The 24,790-nt window shown below is 31.2% G+C and overlaps 2 protein-coding genes across 6 annotated transcripts; one reads left to right on the top strand and one right to left on the bottom strand.

The window, feature by feature from the left end:
• Window positions 1-1,225: 1,225 nt before the first annotated feature.
• Window positions 1,226-16,892, bottom strand: LOC141449195 (protein GPR107). Of its 4 annotated transcripts, XR_012455388.1 has the most exons (15): window positions 15,756-15,896; window positions 15,316-15,679; window positions 15,124-15,234; window positions 14,905-15,053; window positions 14,659-14,819; window positions 14,458-14,552; window positions 14,148-14,249; window positions 13,524-13,657; window positions 10,878-11,027; window positions 10,663-10,780; window positions 9,914-10,044; window positions 7,797-7,938; window positions 7,405-7,562; window positions 4,267-4,544; window positions 1,226-3,335 (listed from the first exon to the last, which is right to left on the bottom strand). XR_012455388.1 is itself a non-coding variant. In XM_074118363.1 (14 exons), exons 2-14 carry the CDS (start codon window positions 15,400-15,402, stop codon window positions 4,421-4,423), a joined length of 1,662 nt encoding a protein of 553 aa, XP_073974464.1. In that variant the 5' UTR covers window positions 15,403-15,679; window positions 16,402-16,892; the 3' UTR covers window positions 1,226-4,420. The 4 variants fall into 4 exon arrangements, 3 of the variants coding, with proteins under 3 accessions (XP_073974464.1, XP_073974465.1, XP_073974463.1); XM_074118363.1 differs by lacking the exon at window positions 15,756-15,896 and adding an exon at window positions 16,402-16,892 and having other exon boundaries at window positions 1,226-4,544; XM_074118364.1 differs by lacking the exon at window positions 15,756-15,896 and adding an exon at window positions 16,402-16,892 and having other exon boundaries at window positions 1,226-4,544; window positions 15,316-15,562.
• On the top strand, window positions 15,791-23,968 carry Uch-L5 (ubiquitin carboxy-terminal hydrolase L5). 2 transcript variants are annotated; one of them, XM_074118386.1, is made up of 9 exons: window positions 15,791-15,928; window positions 17,674-17,737; window positions 17,834-17,939; window positions 18,058-18,245; window positions 19,816-19,880; window positions 21,048-21,180; window positions 21,942-22,041; window positions 23,050-23,141; window positions 23,219-23,968. In XM_074118386.1, the coding sequence occupies exons 1-9, from the start codon at window positions 15,898-15,900 to the stop codon at window positions 23,373-23,375; spliced, it is 936 nt and encodes a 311-aa protein (XP_073974487.1). In that variant the 5' UTR covers window positions 15,791-15,897; the 3' UTR covers window positions 23,376-23,968. The 2 variants fall into 2 exon arrangements, with proteins under 2 accessions (XP_073974487.1, XP_073974486.1); XM_074118385.1 differs by having other exon boundaries at window positions 15,924-16,064.
• Window positions 23,969-24,790: the final 822 nt, after the last annotated feature.

The raw sequence follows: 24,790 nt of genomic DNA, 5'->3' as shown, positions 1-24,790 counted from the left end.
CCAACTGCAATTATCATTGATCGACTCTTACCTTTACACTATTTTGAGATTTTGTAGATGTCTGCTTTAACGATTTTCTTTGATTTATTGCAAAAAGATCTGTATCTTTATTATATCTGAAATGTAATATATCTGAACATATTTACGGGAAAACTAACTTTTAAGGGATTCTGGAACAGGGTTGAGGATTAGAAAAACCATTTTACCTAAAAGTAATGACTTTTCAATTTATAGTAAATCTGACCGATTTTGCTGAACTTTTTTTTGCAATTTTCTAGAAAAAAAGATTGCAGTGTTTTTATTTATACATGGTACAAGTAAAATTAACCAATCACTTTGCTAGAAATAATTTTGCGGGCACTATCACTTAGCGATTTTTGTGGATGGGATAGGCTCTCTTTAGTATTATATCCCCATATGTAAGCACTTTTCTAACAATTAAATTACCTGATAACATTGCGAGTTTGAAGACCGATTAACTAGAAATACGACCTAACTTAACGGTTTCTTTCTGTTTGGAAAGAATATTAAATTTTGCGATAAAGATTGGAAGAATCCTAACCTTGATGTGATATCACTGGTCTGTCCAATGCATCAACCAAGTGAGGATCTGAGGTGTCATATATCTTCAATGTATGGTTGCTTTAAAATTTATTTTATTGCATATGTTGAATACATTTATAAAATATTCGAGTTTGAAAAACATTTTTTACAACTTTCAAGATTTTAGAGAGGAAGTCGGGCGTCTGTTCTCACTACTTTTATTCAACCATTAGTTTAAGTTATACGTTTTGGGCTTGCTGGATGTCGAATTTCCCTGTCTTTCTGGTACCGATTTGATAGTTTTGTTCTACTTTTAACGCAAATATTTTGAATCTTAAAACATGATTCAAAAATATTTCTCGTATCTTTATATGAAGAAATGCGCGTGCTACGACGAAGATACTATACCATTGACAAAAAATTTGCCAATTTCACTTGTAATCGGGAAATGTATTCCACAATGTGGCAAATGATGTTTAAGTTGTTCTCGTGACAAAAAAAAAAAATAGTGCTTTATTATACTCTCAAAACAATATTTAAATAAAAACAGTTTATTCATCAATATTGTAAATAAAATACATTCAAAATTTTATGTTGTAATAGATAAGTCTTATTTATAAATTTTTATTAACTGTGTCTGCATATTAATCCTAAATTATGTTGTCTATGTAGTTTAAGGTAATGAATCTAATGTATCACACTGTCTTTTATTTTTTCTCAATATTTACAAAATACATATAATCTTACATTAACATATAATACATTATTATACACAAAAATCTTAATTACTACATTTACATAACAAATTTTTAACTATATATAACTTGACTAGTCATTTCCTTGTATCAACATTTTATGGGTGACGTAGCAAAAAAAATATAAAAATGGAATGCTCCTTTTTGTAAGAAAAAAAAAACAAGATGACCCTTTTGTTATCTCATAAGAAAAAAATTATAAAATTCAGAAGGGAAGTAAATCGGAACAAAGCTATTGCAGCATACTTCTAAACTACTAAAGAAAAATGTGGAGAATATCGCGCTGCACTTTCATTTGAAATTGGTAATGTTAACTAAAATGAAAAACCCAAAATTATGCATACACATTATTTATAATATTTTTATTTTATAATATTCCCATTTAGGAGATCTTCAATCTTGCTCCTCTTCACTTTGAGGCAAAGAGGTAGGCAAAAGAGCCATTCTCAAACATCATACATGTAGCGGTGTAGAAAATTGGCGATAGGAAGTGTTTGACCCCCAGATAAAATATGCTCTTCTAAACAAACTGCCCTGGATTGTCTTGGATAAACGTGTAGGAAAGAAATATAGTCTTGAACAGAGAGTTACCACGTGTTGGAGAGGATTATTTACTCCTTGATGGTTAGTGGAGAGAAGGTAGTTGGCTCCAGCGAATAGCTATCTAACTGCCGGCTCCCTTTTCTTCATGAGAAGTTCCTAAAGAACCTCGTTAGTTGAGACAAAAAAAGAGAAAAGAAAAAAAAAATTGTGATGAAAAAGAATATATTTCATGGCTCATGCCAAATTTTGTGATCATCTAACGGCGTCTTCGAGGATTCGCTTATCCATAAAATCTGGATAAAAAGTAAAGTAATCGTCAAGCAAAGCAAGAGAATCAATTTTCATCAGGGAAATCATCCGTAATAAGCGGACTTATTTTTTGATTGCCATGCAGTTTAGGCGAAGGCCCTGCTATTATTGCCTTGGAAAACAAGGTATTCATTTACTTTAACGTAGTTTAAAAAAATACCAAAATCATCCGACGTTTAAAAAAAATGAGATTTAAAATAAAATGAAAAATGTTTTCCAAAATTGCGAACAGAACCATACGAAGTACCCACTATGTATAAACCTCACTCGGTTTATTAAGAATCCCCGAATGGATTTTAGAACTATGACTCAAAATAGCAGGGTTGGGGGAAAAAAAACTGTTTTCAAGCATTGCAAAATTATTAGAAAACAAATAGAAATGGTACAAAATGCTTTTCATAAGCAGCTAAAACCTGATATTTTGTGGCGAAAATGTTTTAACTGTAAAGATGGCTTTAATTACCCATTATCTGAATAGGTTAATTGGTTAAGTTGTTTCTCCCTGTTGCCATGATTTATTTAAAATGTAAACTTTATGATCAGGCTTCGCTTTTATTTCAATAAAGCTCTAAACAAATTTGCATAAGTATCTTGGAAAAATATGATTGGGAGAATTTATTCTATTGAAATATCCATTCTTCACAATATTCTGAATTTTATCCTTTTTTTTAATTTCCTTAAAGCAATAATAAATACTCCACATAAAAGTACAGCATTAAAAATTGTTAATTATTTTGCACTTCATTGAATAAAAAATAATGCTTATTAGTTCACAGAATGTATCAAAAGTTATCCGGTCTTAATTAATTCAAGGCTATTGGAATAAATTATCAAATTAATAATTATTGGAAGTCGAATAGTTAACAATAATTTAAGACTGAAGAAATAAAAATTTATAACATTTTACTTTAAATGAATATAAAAATATGAAATCAAAAAGTATATTAATTATTTAAAATTTTGTATTTACATACAACCAAAAAAGGGATTCTGAATATTATGAGTTTAGGTTGTAATTTTTCACCAATATTTGAAATATTTCAAAAATGGTTAAATCATTTATCTTGGGTAAATGTGAAATGCTTCTCAATGATTTTATGACTTTATTATATAACATCCCTGTGTTTAGATTTTTCAGACTTGTAAAAAGTGTGACCATCGGTATTCTTTTTTTCTTTGTTTAACCTGCAGTTCAAAAAAAGGACTACTCGTGTTTAAAATGTTAAATGACGAAATTTCCCTTTAGCTAGTACTATCATTTCAGTATTATTCTTATTTTATTTTTGCGGACGGAATACGATTAAGTTGCTCCAGTTAGCAAAAAACAGATACTGCCAGAAAAGTTAGTTATTACTTTATTAATTAATCTGTTTTCTCAACCGCCAAAAAAATATCTAATTATGTCACATAAAAATTTAGAATTGCAATAATATTTGTATCTTCTTTTACAAAATATGTTGATCGTGTACTGGCACATGTGAGATTGAAGAAAACGACTGTGTCCTAATTAATAGAAAAACCTTTAAAAAAGAAATAAATTAAAAAACGAAACAATAATGAAAATAAGATGATGAAAACAATGGGGTACGGAATTTTTAAATGAAGAATACAATACGCGGAAAACTAAACGCGAATTATAAGTCATTTTTGTGTAATTTCCTAAATTATTTTTGTAATTGTTAGAGACCACCCCGATTACTTTTTTTCCTTGTAACATTGAAAAAGAAAACTAATAGCAGAATTTTCTAAGCCCGGTCGTGCAATTATCTTTCTTACACACACACACACACACACACACACACACACACACACCCACACACACACACACACACACACATATATATATATATATATATAACATATACTTTGCAGAAGCCCAAGTCTAGTTTTTTCATTTCCAAACATATTTGATTTTTCAATGAATTTGTTTTAAGGGGAAACAAAATTAATAAATAAATAATACAATTCTAAAGTAATTTCAATAAATTAACAACGTTCACTCACTTCTATAATAATCAGAAAATCCAAATCACTTTTAGTAAAAACTGCAGTCTTTCCTAAGAAATTAAGTTAAGGCTACATTTCAATATGCAAATAATTTTTTTTGTTTACTTACTTTCTAGTAGTTCAAAATAGAAATTATGCAAATGAGAAATTAAAGGCGAAAGGTGGGAAAGACATACACTATTATGTCAATATATTGGTCTCGCAGTTGGTAGTACATCATTGCAAAGACCGTCGGCAGATATTTATCAAAACACACCAATCTTCTAATCATATTCATGACTGCTTTCTCTTTTAGACACCGGCAGACTTTCTGCATCTTCTTCATTCTGTTCGTTGTTTAATCTAGATAGTTTGCTGATTCCTTCAGTTACACCGCACTGGCTTACTCTAAAATAAATTTAAAAAAATATATATCAATAATAAAGATTGATATCTTCCAAATTAATACATACTTTTAGTAGCAGTTTTACATTATTTCAATTTCAAATGTTTTATCTAAACTGCTACAGTTAATGTTAAGTATGTATTTCTGGTTAAATTCAGGAGACAGTTAATTATAAAAAAAAGGCTTTTCTAACACAATATAGATCAAATGTAATAATTAGTAATATATAATACTCCTTCATCCCCTAAATCTCTCGAACTTTTGACTCTTTTCACTCTATATGGCCAAATTTATTATAAGAAGCCACGAAGTTGGCATTCGTGGTGAAAAGATTATTTTTTTAAAAGTTAGAACAATTAAAAAGAAAAATCATTATTAAAAATATTAACCATATCCTGATACGCAACCCCGTTTTTCAAAATTCTAAATCACTTAGATACATTGAAGTGTAACCTGATGACCATCACTTCTTAACTGATTAATAAAACATCCGTCGTCCAATGCAACAGGCTGCCATTCGGAATTTGGAGTGCTCCGAATATACTGCAAAGGGCCTAATGGTGTATAGCTTCAGCAAATGTGACGGACTATTTTAGAACGCTACGGGCAGTGTTTGATCAGTTGCAATACTAAACAATTCGCGTTAAGTTCCTGCGGCGGTATTCTTTTAAAATACTTAACAGTACTTTATTTCTAATTTAATAATAATACTAAAGTAGTTATCATATTTGGGAAGAAAACTAAAAGAAGCCAAACGAAATTGTTGGAAAACTGTGAAAAACTACTTCATTAAATAAAATATAAGGCTTAAAATTACAAAATTGTTTAATCTTTAATGTTACTTCTAAAGTGAGAAGATTGTGGATGGCATGAGCTTTTTGAAAAATGTAAGCCACAACATGTTAGTGAAGAAATTCAGATAGAAATCAATGAAATAGAGATTTCCAACTTTCTTACCAACCTTTTTTACTCAGAACTAAATTCTACTATGAAATCAAACAGTAATTCTATCCGACATATAGATCATCTATTCTACGGTAAAACATTTATCACCCATTACCAAAACTCTTCCCTTATAATTTTTTAAAAATTCTGAGATAAATTTAAAAAACCTGAAAACTTATACATGGTTATACATGGCAGTGTCTCTATTTTGAAAAAGGGAAAGTCAGTAAACGTTTTTACACAGGCTAAATAAGAGTTGACTGGACTCATGTTTTATAATTATAGATGACTCCAAATCCAAGTTAAAAATGACTTGAGTTGGTGTTGCAGAGGACACTTTCACCAAACCATCCCTTCAAGTACAAACCAGACACACAGCTAAATTGTATAATAAGGCGGCAGTAAATAACATGTCAGTTATACAACAATAGACACTTGTTAGTATTTTGGACGTTAAATGCCAATTTTGGGGACGAAATTACACTACTGGATTCATCAAATGGACAATCTGGGAAAATATACAACTAAGGTAAGCCTAGACTGCTATGCATGGCATGGCAGCCGTCAGCGGCGAACAGTTTTCAATAAATTTCATTTAAGGGTTACCATCAATCTAACAGGTTTTTCTTAGCTGCATGATGGCAAAAATAATACTTTAGCACAATATGGGGATTCCTACATTAAATCGGCACACGTGTTTTATAAATATGCCCTTTGTGCAAATATGTTTCTTGTATTTTAACTATAAAATTTTATAACCAGGATTACTATTACTCTTTACATTTATTCATAGTAATTAGGCTACATAAATAAATCGAAAAACAGGGATTTTGAATAAAAATTTAAAAGTAAGTCCAAATTCATAAGTAGCACTATACAGGGTGAACCAGTAAGTATTGTCCATAGGCCTAATGTGTGTAGTACATCTAAAGTGGAGTTCAATGACGTATTGGCCAACTTCATATTTTCCACTGTTCTTGAGTGACGTCACTTTTAATTTTTTTTTCTAAAATCATTAATTTTTTGCAATAAAAATGTTATTACTCAGAAAGTTTGAGTCCGAATTCGATTCTGATGACACGATTAGAAAGACAGATAAATTTTCTAAAAATTAATACCATTTCGAAGCATAAGTTATTCTCCAAACAGCCTCAATCTTCCTCCGGATGCTGGAAAAATAAAAGCAAGCAAACTCTATAGTCAATTTTAATATAGGCTGTCATAAAATAAGGAAGTCAAAGGTTACAATTTTTTTTTTTTTAAGTGCAATTTGTAACCTTTGACTTCCTTATTTTATGACAGCCTACATTAAAATTGACTATTGGTCCATCCAAAAGAGTTTTCAATGAATTAAACAACTTGATAAACTAACACTAATTGAGTGCTTGTGAACCGGTTTTCTTGTAAAACAAACGTAATTTCTCATACAAAGATAAAAGGAATCCTGGAAAATGATATACCGTTTGAAAGCCCATTAAACAAGGAAACTTTTATAAAAAGTGCCAGCACCTAGGTCTGATAATGATCATATAAGGACCTAATGAGTTTTCTTAAAAATTTCGATTACTTTTATTTTTCCAGCATCCGGAGGAAGATTGAGGCTGTTTGGAGAATAACTTATGCTTCGAAATGGTATCCATTTTTAGAAAATTTATCTGTCTCTCTAACCGTGTCATCAGAATTGAATTCGGACTAAAACTTTCTGAGCAATAACATTTTTATTGCAAAAAAGTAATGATTTTAGAAAAAAAATTTCAAGTGACATCACTCAAGAACAGTGGAGAATATGAAGTTGGCCAATACGTCACTGAACTCCACTTTAGATGTACTCGTACTACAAACAGTAGGTCTATGGACAATACTTACTGGTTCACCCTGAATATAAAGAGTAAGATTTAAAAAAAAAAAAAAACTCACACTATGTCGACTTGAGAATCATCTTCATCTTGACCCAACTGAAAGTAAGGATTTGCTGACGCAGGCCGAAATTTGTAACCAGTTAGTACGAAAAATACGTAAGTCACCATTTCTTTAAACATCTCATCTAACCATTCATACTGAAAGGAAACTGTCATCTAAAAAAAAAATGCTAGTTTAGTGAGCAGAAAGAAGTATTTTTTAAAAATATCAAATGATTTTGTATGCAGCTACATATTTTAAAACTGACGGTAAATTACTTTTATTCCAAAAAAATTTAAGTGATTTGATAAAATCAATAATGAAACAGTTTAATTAGGTACGTAGTAACTTAGTTTATAGAGCAATTGAACATATGTTACAAAAAAAAACAATGCAAATGATTTAACTACCTGAAGTAGAAAGATAATAATTCTGGTAAAATAAATGTAGCATACTATCATTATGTAGAAATGCCTGAATAACTTTAACTTTCTTAGATTAATTGCAGCCTTGCCATCTATATATGCCGCCTCTTGTAGGTATCTGATAGACCTGAATAAAAATCATAAAATAAATTGGGTAATATACACTGGGCCAAAAAAGTCTCTGAACACTAACCTAAATTTTATTACTTTTATTATTATCTTAGTAGAAACTTCTTTTATTTTCAAATGAAATATACTATTCGATAGAGGGAAACCAGAGTTTTTCATTTTATATTCAATCTTTTATTTTTGTTCAACAGGAATATCACAATTAAATGTTTAACAAAACAACACCCCAAACGAATGCAAAAAAAGTCTGTGAACAGCTGTATAAATGTGTAAAAACTTTAAGATAACAAACAGAAAAACAATTGAATAGAGTTTCAAAGTTCCCTATTGTATTGTAGAAACCACAGCAGTCAGTTTTATGAATAAATTATCTAATTAGTACATATTTACCCGCTAATATGGAAGTTCCTAGAGCGATTCGTGAACTTATTGAGAGGTTGCGAAATGAAAGAAAAAGTGTTCGAGAAATAGGAAAGATAGTTCAAAAAAACTCTTCAACGGTACATAATATTATTAAAAAGTATGAAAAGTACGGAAATGTGATTAGTAGGCCACGCAGTGGACGGCCACCAAAACTTAATTCCGTTCATAAACGGCAAATTCTGAAGACTGTTCGAGAAGAACCCAAGACAAGTGCTCAAAACATCTGTCAAGAATTATCAAGTGGTTATGGTGTAAGCGTAACACCGCAGACAATTAGGCTGGAAACATAGTGGAGCGGCGAGCAAAGCGGAGATGATAGCGAAGAGCAAAGCGGCAAAAACAAAAACTAGAAATAGATAGAGTTGCTCTATCTTCGCTTTGCTCGCCACTATGCGCGGTCCCATATGTTTACTTGTGTTTGATTTCGCCGCTTCGCTCTTCGATATCATCGCCGCTTTGCTCGCCGCTCCACTATGTTTCCAGCCTTAGAAATAAATTACATGAATACGATTATTTCGGTCGAGTCCCAAGGAAAAAACCTTTTATCAATAAAATAATTCGTAAGCGCCGATTGGATTTCGCGAAAAAATATGTTTCTAGTTTCTGGGAAACCGTAATCTTTTCAGATGAGTCGAAATTCAATGTTTGTGGGTCTGATGGACGACAAAAAGTGTGGCGAAAACAAAATGAAGCAATGAAAATGAAAAATATAAAGCCAACTTTTAGGCATGGGGGAGGCAACATTCTGGTGTGTGGGTGCATGAGTGCTAAAGGAGTGGGCAAGTTAGATCTAATTAAGATGGACCAATATATGTATGTGGATATATTAAGACGCAATTTAAGAGAAAGTTCAAAAAAATTAGGGTTGGAGGGAACTTTTGTCTTCCAACAAGACAATGACCCGAAACATACCGCACTAAAAACTCGGGAATGGCTTTTATATAATACACCCCGGCGCCTAAACACCCCTTCACAAACGCCAGACCTTAACCCAATTGAACATTTGTGGGATGAAATCAGCCGCCAAATAAATAAAAGAGAAATAAGAAACCGGGAACAATTAAAAAACGCTATTTTAGAAGAATGGGATAAAATTCCAACATTAACGACCACAAAATTAGTAGGATCGATGAAAGCTCGCTTGTTGGAAGTGATTAGGAACAAAGGAGGTCCTACAAGTTTTTAAAATTTATAATACACGTACAATGTGCAAGAATGATTTATTATCTGCCAAGTGTTCACAGACTTTTTTTGCATTCGTTTGGGGTGTTGTTTTGTTAAACATTTAATTGTGATATTCCTGTTGAACAAAAATAAAAGATTGAATATAAAATGAAAAACTCTGGTTTCCCTCTAACGAATAGTATATTTCATTTGAGAATAAAAGAAGTTTCTACTAAGATAATAATAAAAGTAATAAAATTTAGGTTAGAGTTCACAGACTTTTTTGGCCCAGGTATATGTTTCAACTATTTAAAATTTACGCCCAAGAAGCAATTAATAATGATTGATTAAATTAAAATTATAGAGTTAATCTTTATTCTTCCTACCAAACTACTGGAAAAAGAATGGCTCCACAACACAGAAGATCTACCAGCATGAAAACATCCAACCAAGTTTTATGTTCAATGTCACCTTCTTCAGATTCCTCTATTATAATTTTTACAACATTAGCAAGCACCTGTGGGTTAGGTATTTAAAATATTTATCACACATATTTATGAGTTACAGATAACTCTATTCATCACCGAACATTTATCTGTATAAGTTCTTTAGAATTTATTTTATTTTATTTTTTCGTAATGAGCTATTTAAACAAAGAACTAAAAAATATTTATTCCTTACTGGTGTTGGAAGTAAAAATTATGAGCTATATTTTTTAAGAAAAAACATTACCTAACTGTAAGTAATTTGTTATCTTTTATTTTTATTACACGTTCTTTTTATATGTTCGTTTAGATGAGTATTTAAAAAAAGTATTTGTTTCAACCTTTGAAACATAGAATCTATATAAATTAATAAAAGAAATTTTTCATTTTTATTACCCTATTTGAAAACTTAAGCCAGAATTCCTACACATGTATTAATCTAATGCAAAAATCTTAGTTGTAATCGACCTAATTTACCTATTTTCAATTGCAGTCTTAGTAGCAAAGTTTATAAACGTTAAAAAATGAACAAAAACTCCATCAATGATATAGTCATATCTTGGCCGCTTTTATCGAAGAAGTTATGTTGTCACGCAAAATCGGGTCTTGTTATAGGAGAAATAAAAAGATGTAATTATTGATGCGCTCACCTGTAACGGTATGACTATCATGAAAATTTTTTTGTCTCTCTCAGAAAGCAAGTGTTTTATAAACGTCCATCCAGTACCAATTAAAACAATCGTTATAAACAGAACAGAGCCTTTTAACCTAAAATAGTTTGAGAGTACATGAATTTTAAGTTATAGAAAGTGACTACATATAAATACAAATAGTAAGAGATTAAAATAAAATAAGTCAAACTTACAAATGAGCTATGTAGTAAAGAATAGCCCAGGCTGCAACATGTTCTCCTTTTTTCTCAATAAAATGATAATTTATTGCGTGAAATAAGAGAGATAAGGATTTCAGGTACACTAGAGCGGCCATCAAATAATGGATTTTGAACACTGTATGCCTATGACAAATTAATTCTTAGAGAAGTTAAAAACCTCAAGTGTGAAATGCAATATTTCCTCTATTTATTAAAGTTCTGAATTTAAAGGAATACTTAAAATTTTTATTATTAAATTGGCTGGACCTTGGCCTTTTCAACTACTCATTCAATTCAGTCTTAGACAAAATGGTTTTTAGACGAGTTTCTACGTCATCACAAGCGCGGTCTTTACCTCCTTCTTCTACCTCCCGGCGTTTAATACAACTTCCTGGGAAACTAGAGTTTGGCATTCTCGCTACATCATGGCCTATGCAACTTAAGCGAGTTTATTTTATGTGTGCTAATAGTTCTACAATGGCTCACCACATAGTTCTAGAAGTTTGCCATACTTCTCATCTTTAAGAAATCATTTGTTGTACTCACTCGTCCATAAACCTAACGGAGAATTTTCCCACGTCTCACATCCATGATTACCAAACCGTCCAGTAAATGAGATAAAATAGTCCAGTAAATGAGAAATTTTGCCCTTCGATATATGATTTTGAACAGGTTTTTTACTTGAGAAAGAGCATTTGTACCAATGCTGGTTTTTCTTTTTTTCTTTAACTTCATTTTGCACTGTTATCCCCCACGAATTTAAATTGTTGAAGTCTTATGAAGGTAATTGGTTACAGTTAGTTTTAATTTGACCCAGTTTAACTGGATATAGACTTTCTTCTACTAAATTTTGCCAGAATAATTTCAAAAAAGTAAATATCTAAAATAGCAGGTAGTAAGGATTGTAATTATTAAATGCTGATATGATTGGATTTTCATTTGGAAGCAGTCAAGCTTAACCGTACTTACTCTTCTTCCTTGAATATGTACGGCAGTTACACAAACCAAAATATTAGATTCCGCTAAAATACCCCAACATAATTTGAAATATTTGAATCCTACTCAGTGATTTCTCATATAACCGAGTGGAGTGGTTGCTGAAGGGTCCTATAGGTCGCCAAAGGTCTAATAACTTATACTTTTCTCCCGGATCTGAGAAATAAATATCTTAATGAAAATCGCTCTTCTTCGTTACTAATGATTGCCTCTCAACATTAAATAAGCAGTAACAGTTGTTCTTAAGAGGATCTGAAATTAAAGATTAAAACGGCAGTTCTCTCAGAGAATTTTTTATTCTGAGAACCGTTTTACATAAAAGATCAAGTACAACGTAATATTCGAGGTTAAAGGGTAATTTGGTGCTTCTTCAGAATCCAATGTGTTTCCATCGTCTCTTCCATCGATTCAACTAAATTCAAATCAAACCTTTCAAAAAAGTTCGCGAAAAATCGCATCAGTAAAAACGTTTTCCCGTTAGCAAATTTTTGATGAAATCTTGGTATCAGAATCGGCTTGCAACAAAAAAAAACGTGAAAATCTCTCAGAAACGTGGACTTAGAGCATATCAGGTCTTCGTAACCTGTGGTCGTTTGGCTTCGTAACTATGTTAATGAAGCTAATCCATCTTGAGAGGGGCATTGTTGGAGCAAGATTCATATGGTACCTAGCAAAGCGCTGTATCAATTTTGTGCAGAGATGAGAACGTAAAGTTGTGATCAGATAAATATCTGGGTTTTGTCAATCCTAGATTTGATTCCCGAGTAACCAGTGTCACAAATATTGGTGAGCTTGTTAACTGTCACTGGGAAGACGGTTAAATATGAGAGTATGAGATGCCGATCACTGTATACGAAAAGGCAGGAGTTAGCATTGACGAAAGAATCGTGTAATTCGTTACTTCATTCTAACTAAAGCCACTAAAGTTTAGTTGGAAAGGACGTTCAGTAGAAGTGGACCAACTTACGAAGTTAGTAGGAAAGAGTAAAAATTTCCCTCGCGGTTGTACTTCTCTTCAACTTTAGGTTGACATGATTTTTTTCACGCAATTATCTTTAAAATTTAAGTGAAATAACCTGAACGCTTTCTGACAGACCTAGACAAGCGTATCCAAAATTGCGTAAATAACGCAGGATAAGGTTGGATCACTACTAGCTCTACCTGCTTACTGGTCATGAAAATGATTTGAGGAACATGTCTGTCAATAATAGATGGTTTTACAATATGTTGTTTCCAGTAAAGTTTCACGGAGCCGTTTTCAAAAGAGAGAAAATCCGAACATCAAATTGACATTTCGAGAAAACTAAATTTGTAAACTAATTGTGCAAAAATTTAATGTCGAGTCCCTAGTAGTATTACAATGAAATAAAAAGTTTAAATTTTCTGCGGTTTCCACTTATCATTTTGATTGCGTTTGTACAGTCAGATCCATTTGAAAAACTAATCATGGGCCTAAAAACTAGTATTTACGTTGAAAAATCTACATAAAATCAGCAAGACAGTAGTACGAGCGATTAAAGAAATCAATATTGGGTATACGTCATTTACTTCCTCACAACAGTTTAGCACTTTACAGTAACTTATGTATGTAATATTAATTTAATATTATTTAGCTAAAAATTTATTATCAAATGATGACATTACTTGCTTTTGACCAATATGAAAACCCAAAAACAGCCTGATAAAAAGAACAGTGTTGACATCATGAAATACAGAGCTTTTAATGGCATCTCTCCCGCAGATAGGTAATTATCTTTATTCTTTTCTTCTATCTCTATCTGTGAAACACATTAATACTTTTTCAAAAACACTGAATAATTTATATTTAAAATAAGGTGTAGGTACTTTAAACTTACTTTAAATTTGGATATACTTAGCGCATAATGTTTTACAAAAGTACCTATTTTTTGTAATATTACGATTGCTGATATTTTTGTTTCGACTTGATAAATTCATGTCTTGAATAAAGAGAAGCCATCATAAATGAAAAAATCTGTTTTACTGACGTTTCGGTTCCTTAGGATAAGCTGGCTTCTTAGTGTGTTGACTTTTGAATTATTTCAAAGTGTTTAACCAACTACTTCCAATGTTATCCTACAGAAGGAAATAAATTTGCCGAAACTTCGGTAAAAAGTTTATCTAAACGAATGGCCGCTCCTCAATATTCCAAAAATATTCATTACGATTTTTGCTTTATTTACTTGTAACCTTAACCTTAACAAATTAGGGATTATATGTAAAAACAGACTACTATACACTTATACTTACATTAAAATCAACCTTAACAGATCTCTTACCATAATTTGGGCAACTATGGAAATAGAGATTATACAGACCCTCAGATTTCTCTGATGCCACCAAAATCACGAACTAAAACAAAAAATATTACTAATTGAACAGAGTTAATTAATAGAATTATTAATAAACTAATCAGTAATAATACAATAAACGAACAGTGTTTTTACCAGGGAACATTTTTTGAAAAAGATTCCTAGTTTGAAGGTAAGGGTAATGTCCCTGTTTTAAATATTTTTATTTTTAGAAATAACTTACATTTGTAATAAAGAATATAACTTACATTTGTATTATAGTAACCCAATTTGTTTTTCACAAGAGGTAAAGTCTGTACTTGTGTCACAGTATCAGAGGGTGACCTTTTCCTTCTTGTTATACCTAACATATAATGCAGCAGTAGTTTCAAGAAATTTAAGCAAATAAATTTTTCAGAAAGTTTAATATAATCTTTTTAACTTTTTTTTAAAGTTTGAGGTAAACTAACTTAAATCCTTAAGAAAAGACGATTGAGAAACTGTGGATTCTGGAGGAGCACTAAATAAAAGTTGGTCACTCAATGAATCTCGTTTTGAGCGAAATACTGGAAGACTACTCTGGTCTTTGTAAATTGGCAAGTTTAGTTCTTTACTAGCGTTTATATGCAATCTGCAATGAATTTTTGAAATAAAATAATTACATATAACAATAAAAACATAAAATCCATTTCAAAGATCCATATTTCTTAACTTACACTTCTTTTTTTCTATCCATTATGAACAGAATAGCTGCAGTATTTGAAGATACTAATCCTACAGAATCTTCTAGAAGGCAATGGTCCTGATGAGTATCTAAATAAGGATTCATTGCATCATTGAGAGTTCGATCCAAGCTGAATCCAAACTAGAAACCAAAATAGAAATTATTAAAATATTTATATCATTATATTAAAATATTAATTACATAAACTTACAACATCGTCATCTTTCCAATCACTAGCATGAAAATTGTACAATTTAACATCCAAAATTCCTCCTTTATAAAAGCCAAACGTGCTTAGCGCTATGTATTTCCTTCCATCCTCCTAGTAAGTAAGAAAATATTTAATAATGTAAAAATAATGTAGTTAATAATGTAACATAAATAATACATTGATATTTATTACCTTTATAGGCAATTTATGGATTCTAGTTTGGGCAAGGCAAAACACAACAACAAAAACCCATAGTCGAAGGAGTAGTTTACTTTCCATATTGCCAATAAGAATCCAAGGCAAATTTTTTTCTTTATATTACATGTATTCCTCGAACTAAAATGCAGTAAGGGTTCTTCTTCACTATTAACCTTACGCTCCTCATCCGTCTTCACATACACACACACTCTGCACAGGACACAGTTGTAACCTTAAATCCCTGAAGTCAGAACTCAGTAATCAGCAAACAGTTTTCAATGCCTCACCAATAAATAAGAACCAGAAGTAAATGAAGTACTACTTTACTGTAGGTTATACACTAAGCTTTCGGTCATATCTGCAAGAAAATACTTCTAAAATAATTTCGCATGTATAAAGATTAATTTTTCAACAGTATTAAGTTAAAATTTTACTTTTAATCCAGCAAGAGCGTGAGTCGGCTATTAAGCGAGCAACGAAATCACATAGAATTGGTCAATGAAAAACATCGATAGATCATTGATGTCGATAATGCCGTAATTCTGAGTCACTTCTATCGCTGCTTAGTGCTGCTTAATGTTCCAAGTTGCAAGTGGTAAAGTGCAATGTGAGTATTAGTTTTGGTTAGTTTTTTGTGAATCAGTAATTTTAATTTGGTCTCTGAACATTAACGATGTCAGCTGGAAATTGGTGTCTCATTGAAAGTGACCCAGGAGTTTTCACAGAATTAATCAAAGAATTTGGTAAATAATTTTGGACTCCAAAAACTGTTTATTATAACTATCGTATTAATCATATTTTTAGGTTTAACTTTCTTGTAAGTCATCAATAATTTTACTATCTGTTTTTAATTATATTTCATGAGATATACATATGAAGATATCTGATCACATTTCTTAAGTACTGAGGTGGTAGGAAGATCTGATCACATTTCCTAAGTAATGAGATGGTAGGAAGGTAGATATAAAAAAAAAAAAGTTGTGTAAAGTGGATGAGTTGTGTGTGCAGATGCAGTGTAGAAATAATTTTCATATTTAAAATTTAGAATAAAAGTAATGATTTGATGTAAACACTACTCACGACTTGTTTTACTGCACTTTCCAAGTTTCCAACTTACTCAATTTCGTTGTCGTACCAATTTTCCTGAATGTAGCTTGGTTCCATTAAGTGGTTTTGAGGGAAACGTCACGATACACAAGAATAATCAGTTCGAATATTTAAAAAAATGTGATTCTCATTAACATTTCATAATTTTAAAAAATTAATGAAAATCGTGAGATGGAAGTTCAAAAATCCCTTCATATCAACATCCCGATTTTGAATTTTAAGGGATAAAATTTCAAATAAGAATTACGGCGTTCACAAGAAGCAATTCATACACAAAATTCGAAAAATCTACTTTAGTAGTTTATGGAAAAAAATGCGAAAAATTTATAAAATACGCTTAAATTATTATATGGCTTCTGCCTCTACAATAAGTGTGGTGTTTTTGGCAATGCGGCATAATTTAATACCATTGATATCAACCATATGTTCAACAATAGTGTGTTTTGAACTCGACAGTTTACAAAGATGATTCAATAGAGAGGTAAGAAATATTACATTTTATTATGAATTGCTCTTAGTGAAGTTTTTATTATAATCTCACTTATAAAATAAGATTACTTTGCATTAATTAGATAAATCAGACATTATTAGGTACTTAAGTTACTAAAAATCTCCGTCTCTTTGGTGATGCCAAAAACGAATACTATTGACAAGTCAGGAAACAGAATTATTTAAAATCTAACTTTTATTTTTGTATCTTATATTTATTTTTTTTAAATATTACCTTTAAGCCTGTAAATCGTGACCGGGTGAGTCAGGTATAGAATAAAAAACCGGAAATAATCCTCAGCTATTACTGGTAGTCCAATTTTTACCATTAAAATTCTAAGCTTAATTATTCTTCTACTGGCCTTAGTTCTAGTTGGTTTATTTCACTGAAAATGATTGATGATACATTGAAGAGCCAATGCAAAGCAGAAATTGATCTGTAAAACAGAAAAATATTTATGTAAAATTTACTGCAAGCTTTTCAGCATCTGGCTTTTATGTGGATTTAATATATACATCCAAAGATTATTTATCATCGTGAAGAAATTGCTTGTCTTCTAAGAGTTTCAGAGGATCTACATGTAGATTGATTACAAATTGATTTTATAAATGTAAATCTTGTAATTATGGTACTTCTTCGAAGTTACTCATCAATTGTTGTGTTTATGTTTTCATGTGTTTTAAATGATGTGTTTTAATTTCTTTAACTGAGCTTGATTTTCAAGGATTTTATTAGATAAATAATATGTTACACAGGTTGTAAAGGAGTTGAAGTGGAAGAATTATGGAGTTTGGAACCAGAACAATTTGAATCTCTGAAGTAAGAAGATAAAATAAAAAATGATTATTTAATTTAAAAAAAAAAAGGTAACAATGTTTTATACCTGTCATTCATTTGTGTTCTCTTTGCATCTAGACCAGTTCATGGGCTCATATTTCTTTTTAAATGGATACCCGATGATGAACCAGAAGGGACAGTCATTAAAGATAACAGATTAGAAAAAATATTTTTTGCTAAACAAGTAATATTCTTTCCTTTTCTGATTGTAGCTAGCTATTTAATTTAATTCTAAACTAATGTGTCTGTAACGTCAATCGTATTTTTATCAAAAAGTTAAATTTAATATCTGTAATTCACAGGTTATAAACAATGCATGTGCTACCCAAGCTATAGTGAGTATTCTATTAAACTGCAAGCATCCGGATTTAAATCTTGGAGCAACCCTCACCCAATTCAAGGAATTTAGTCAAAGTTTCGATCCAAATATGAAAGGACTTGCTCTTAGTAACGCTCACGTCATCAGGCAGGTTCACAACTCTTTTGCAAGGTAAAATTCACTAAGTTTATATTGTTGTGTAGACAATTTATTTCTTCTATTATTATTATTAAAGTAGAAATGAGATATACACTAGCTGAACTGAGACCTACTTTCACTGTACAAATCGATTTACTGCACTTTTTGAAACATCTTAAATTTAAGTGTCAAAGCACTTGGTTCAGTAATAGCTTTTTATATTTATAATAAATTTCCCAAATAATAAAGATTAACACTATTGAATAATAAGTAATTTATTTTAGAAGCCATTTTGATTAACTCCGTGCTCTAATGCAAGTCGTTCCAATAATTCAATTCAAATTCAGTAGTAGGTAACGGTAAATTTATTTGAATTTATTTATTTACTTATTCTATATTCCATCTCTAGAAACGTTTTTCAGTAACATTAGTAACTGTTAATAGTTATTGAAGATGGGATTGTTAACCTAATAGGCTGATTGTTAATTTGGCGAGGATATCTCATTTCCTCTGTCCAATATGCTCTTTTAACCTAACCCAAACCATACATAATTTTTGAAGATACTTCTTTAACGTTCCAATTGACAGGCTAATCAATAGATGTGAGATATATCCGACATATGTTTACTGCTGATTCTAGCAACGCTCAAAATAAATTAGCTGTGTTTCCTTTTACTTTTCTGGCATAAGTGTTATAAGAATAGTTTCTTCAGAAACCTTTACTAAGTAAAGATATTAGGCGCTACAGTAGCCGAGCGGTTAGAGGCGAGACCTGTAAAGTTAAGATGTATAATGGTGCTGGGTTAGATTAATTTCCGGCCTAGACCTTGGATTTTATTTAATGGTTAATAAAAGGATGCATTGCAAAGTATGTTTGCTATTCGTTTCCGTCCACGACACTTAATTTGGTGGATGGACGTAAAACTGTCCGGAAAAAATGAAGATTTGACAATTTGTGAACCCCGCAATGTGCCGCACCTATCATTACTTAATGATAAGTAAGATAATTAAATAAGTTTCCCGTAGACCCGTGAGTGATGGTGTTTCTAAGGATGGGAGAACTCTTCTTGGTGTCCGAAACTGGATAGTGGTGGCATTGGACCGGGACAACTGGCGAACTTTGATATAGGAGGCCCAGATTCGTGCAAGCGAGTTGTAGCGCCAATTAGAAGGGGACTTCTTGGTACTTGGGTAATGTACAAAACCTGAAGCTAAGAATAGCAATTGGCCTTTAGAATAAAACAGTACGTCAGAGAACGAGTGATAGAATTTTAACATCATCGACTATAGTTTGAATCTGTGGCATATGTTTTGAATAGGATTGACTCAAGGTGTAGCCCTATGTGATTTCGTGAGGATCTGTTGCGTCCTTTGTCAAAAAAGTTAAGTGATTATGAAGAAGGGAATCTTCAGTCTTTTTTTAAAAAAGAATTGGCACCGAAATTAGCAGCTAGCAGAACGTTTCCATTGAATTAAAAAGTCATCGGATAATGTTCTCTTTCCTGAAAATAATTTGGATATTTAACGTTACACTGTTAGAAAACTTTTTAACAACTGAACAAACAAAAAATGATTTTGTAAAATTGTTTGTGATTTTTCACAGGCAAGCCATGTTTGAATTTGACAATAAAACAAGTGCTAAAGAAGAAGAGGTGTATCATTTTGTAGGTAAGCAAACTTATTAAATCTTTCGTTTGCTGAATTCTTTCTTTGTATTTCTTGTACAAAAAATATCTGGAGTCGTATTGATTTTCGAAAAGCATTTATAATTCTAACAAATGTTTCATACAATCTGTGATAGAAAAAAATAGAAGTTCAGTGTTGACATACCACAGCTTTATTTTTTATTTTTTTTCTACCAAAGTACCCCTGCTGATAAGGAGTTTATTTACTTATATCACATAACAGTTTACAGCTGTTCGTACATGTTATTATGTATAAATATTATTCATTAATTAAATTTTTAACTAAATGTACGTGATAATTCACAAATATAAATATTGCATATACAGGGTGAACCAGTAACTAATGTCCGTAGGCCTACTGTGTGTAGTACATCCAAAGTGGAGTTCAATGACGTATTGACCAACTTCATATTTTCCACTGTCCTTGAGTGATGTCACTTTAATTTTTTTTTCTAAAATCATTACTTTTTTGCGATAAAAATGTTATCGCCCAGAAGTTTTAGTCCGAATTCGATTCTGATGACTCGGTTAGAAAGACAGATAAATTTTCTAAAAATTGATACCATTTCGAAGCATAAGTTATTCTCCAAACAGCCTCAATCATCCTCCGGATGCTGGAAAAATAAAAGTAATCGTAATTTTTAAGAAAACTCATTAGGCCCTTATGTGATCATTATCCGACCTAGGTGCAGGCACTTTTTATAAAAGTTTCCTTGTTTAATGGACTTTCAAACGGTATATCACTTTTCAGGATTCCTTTTATCATCGTATGAGAAATTACGTTTGTTTTGCAAGAAAACGTGTTCACGAGCACTCAACAGTGTTACTTTATCTAGTTGTTTAATTCATTGAAAACTCTTTTAGATGGGCCAATAGTCAATTGTAAAGTAGGCTGTCTTAAAATAAGGAAGTCAAAGGTTACAAATTGCCTTTCAAACATTTACTTCTGATCTCACTGAAATATTTGAGAAAATGTCAGGAAATATTTCAGGCTTATTCACATTCTTACCTTTTTTTCAATAGGGCAGTTATGTGTGAAATTTGAAATTGTAATTTGGAGTGAATACAAACTAAATGAATTTTTATTTAAGTACTTGGTACTTTCCTTTTAACTAAGGTTAAAAAAAAAAACTGATGAAATATTTTTTAGGTTATGTTCCTATCGATGGCAGATTGTACGAACTTGATGGATTAATGGAGGGTCCAATAGATCTTGGTGCAATACCTGCTGACAAGGATTGGCTAGATCTTGTACGACCTATTATTCTCAAAAGGATCAATAAGTATGTTTAATTGAAATAAAAATAAACACGGAAATAATTGAATATGAGAGATTCAATGTCAGGGATCTTCTTTCTTTCAATTGTGCGGAAACGCTTCGTTTATATTTCAACATAAAAATATCTTTTTAAAAGTTTCACTGTTTTTACTGCCAAATATAGAATTAAATACAATATTGGTAGATTTCATCAGAATTTGCAATAACTTGTTTTGCTAGGAAACTCTTTTGCTCTTGGTATGTATGAGAAATTACGTTTGTTTTGCAAGAAAACGTTTTCATGAGCACAACGTGTGTTTTCAAAGGCACAACGTGCCTTTTCATTACATAGTTGGACATTAAGCCCGTCTGAAAGAAATAGGCGATTGCTTTACATATTTAGTTTCCTGTTTTCGAAAAATAATTTGGATGATTAACTCTCAGTCTCTGGAGTCTAATAAGGGAAGCTGCGATACTGATTGAGTACAACTGTGTCAAGCCCTACATTCGCGTGAGATTTGCAAATTTCTTCTATTATTTCAATATTTTTTCTATGTTTATTTTTGCAGGAATTAAGTAAAAACTGATTTTTCATATATTCTCGCGTTTAGTTTGAAAATTAAACAATTCCAGATTCATATCTATGGAACGTAGCTTTATGTTTATCTGTGCTCCAAGAAAGATTCACAAGTACACAGTCTAACTAAGGGTGTCATGATATTCATATTATAATTTTTTTTATATTATTATAACTGAGAGGACTTATTTTTATCGTTCTTATTACAGATACAAAGAAGGAGAAATTCATTTTAATCTTATGGCAGTAATTTCTGATCAAAATCTCAAATACGAAAGGAGGCTTGAAAAACTTCAAAAACAAGTTGAGGTTAGTGTTTTATTGTATTTTTTTTTTAATTGTTTTTACTTTTATTGAGAACCAAATACAGAATATCTAGAATATCTCAAGATTAATTACGCACGTTATTTGAAATAAAATAAAAGTGGCCGAACTGACATGATTTTTCCACTGTACAGTTTGCGTAATTATTTATTTAAATTTGAAATTTTTAATATTTGTATAAAGAAATACAACTGAAATATTATCTTCAAGATGATGCAGATTCAATACTTTTGAAGAATGTGTGTCTCACAGTTTTCTCAGAACCCTACTGTAGTTAGTTAGAGAAAAGTTTAAAAAGCCGTTCTACATGGAATTTCGGCAACACGTGTGCCACTCAAAACTGTTATGTTAGAAGTGCGTCTGATTGGAATTTGCATGCCGTTAGACTTCGTTAGTTCGCCAAAATTTCAGCGTTTGTGCTATTATTAAAAAATTATGAAGGATAAAAAATGGTGACCCAAACTTGATATTGTCTAGTTCAGATTTAAAGCTTTCTCTTCGCCAATCTTGTATATTTAGTAGCTTCGCCGATTTAAAAAAATTGAAACAAAATACCAGAGTAAGTGGTGACCCTCAATCACGCACTTTGACTCGTTGAGGATCTCCCCTATTGCAGGAAGCAGAACAAAGAAAAGAAGCAGTTGTCCAAGTCAGTTAAGCCTCTCACTGCTTACCCTTGTGTTTATTCTGTGACAGTGGAAATAAGTAAATTAAAATTTAAAAACAAAAAAAGGTTACTTGTAAAAATAAGTTACCTAGCATTGGGGTTAGTCAGAAATGAAAAGGAAGGTACGGTCGCTTGCAAATTATTCTTGAAACAACATAAACACCAGCTAGCAGTGCCTACAATAAAAGTTCTTAAAAAACATTATCGAACATATTTCTATTCATAAAACCGTTATTTGATAAAAATATTTTTAGAATTGAAAAATATGATTTTTTTTCTTTAAGCATTACGAAAAATTATTAATAATTGAAGAGAATTTTTTTCAGGAATCAGGAATGGAGACTGACAATGTCACAGCTGAAATGTGTCGTTTGCGTAACATGATCGCTGCTGAAGAAGAAAAAAGAAGCAGATATAGGTGAACTATTTATCATTCTAGAATCTTGATTTATTTATTTTTCAGTAAAATAAATTTATATAAAATTTTTTTTGTAGGCGGGAGAATATTCGCAGGAAGCACAATTATCTACCTTTAATAGTAGAACTGCTAAAAATGACGGCTAATGAAGGGCAGCTTCTCCCGCTGTACGAAAAAGCAAAAGCTGCTGCTGTGGCAAAACAACAACATCATACAACACTGAACACTACGTGACTAAATTTTTGTCACAAATTTTGTTTAAACACGGAACAACTAAGTCGTATCTTCTGCTCTTTATCTCCATGGAAAAAAGTGATAATGACGTCAAAACTGTAACACATTTTTACAAGTCAAGCCTCTCACTGCCTACACATGTGTTATTCTATGACAGTGTAAATAGGCAAATTAAAATTACAAAATGAAATAATAATAATTTTGAATAAGTTTATATACCGCAATTGTGAAACTTGGAAATGTCCTTTAAGATCAATTAACCTTTTGTTTTGCTAGAGATTTCGTAACTATCAAAGCCATTTTGTAAAAAACTCATTTATGCATTTATTAGTCGAACCAACCACATGTAAATTGCAAGCGTTGATTTTTTTTGTTTTCTCTCATTTTTTCAGAACTTCAGAAAATAATATTAGGCAAATTTGAGCAGATAGTATCTAAGTAAATGTTTGTATTTATTTTAATTAAGACAAAATTTCTTTGCATAACCAAAGTTTATTTTTCAGAAAAGCCAAAAGACACAGTAACTTAAGCCAAGCAAAATATATCTGTTGGATACATTTACTATAAATAAAAATTAAAAATTTACGAATAAATTTAGAAATTTGTAAATCTAAAATTTTCCTTATTCCGGTTTTTCTTTCTCAGCTAACTATAGACCAGTAGAGTAATTTGCGACTAATATAGTAATGATTAGGAAATTACTTAATAGAGAAACAACTCAATATCTCTCCCATTAAACTCAATAGAAACGCCCAAATTATTTGTATTATTTTAATTATATAATGTGAAGTGTTGCAACCCTAAATATCTAGAAGTGATTGTACTAGTTGATTTTTTTTTTTTTCATTGATGTGGATGTTTACTTAAGCATGATGACTACAAAACTGAATGTCTGTGCTATAAAACAATTTTTTATTTAGCCTTAGTAGTATGTGTGCCTGTAATCGTGGTTTAAGCGCGTCGTTTTTCACTAACTCATTGAGGTTGTTTCGAGTTCCAAATGTACCAAAAAATCTAGTGTGAACACTCACTTTACTTCTACTATTTTTCTAAGGTTCTAATTCTCTAATATTCTTCAAACTATGAATCAATATTTTAGTATATGTATGTAAACCGTACATTACACTCAACAAAATTAACCTTACAAGAGAAGTCTAACCTAAATGTGAAGTTTGCAGATTAGTGATGGGCAGAACGAGTCCGCCTTTGGAATCGTTGGATTTGGATCAGTTCCAGGGTTAGAATGATTCTAACAACTGGTTCACTGATTCAAGTTTCTGTAACTACTCTATACATTCGTACAAATTTCAGATGTATATAAAAGTCAAGACTGAGATTGGCATTATTAATAATTAAAGAAAATTCAAGATAGTTAGGGAAACGTAAACGGTTAGGAAATTATTCCCCTAAAAAAA

Source organism: Rhodnius prolixus, unplaced genomic scaffold (genome assembly GCF_049639745.1).
Source record: "Rhodnius prolixus isolate KJV_2025 unplaced genomic scaffold, Rpr scaffold_2, whole genome shotgun sequence".
NCBI classification, from domain to species: Eukaryota; Metazoa; Arthropoda; class Insecta; order Hemiptera; family Reduviidae; genus Rhodnius; species Rhodnius prolixus.
The sequence above is the reverse complement of the archived record's forward strand: the minus strand, read 5'-3'. Positions and strand labels throughout refer to the sequence as shown.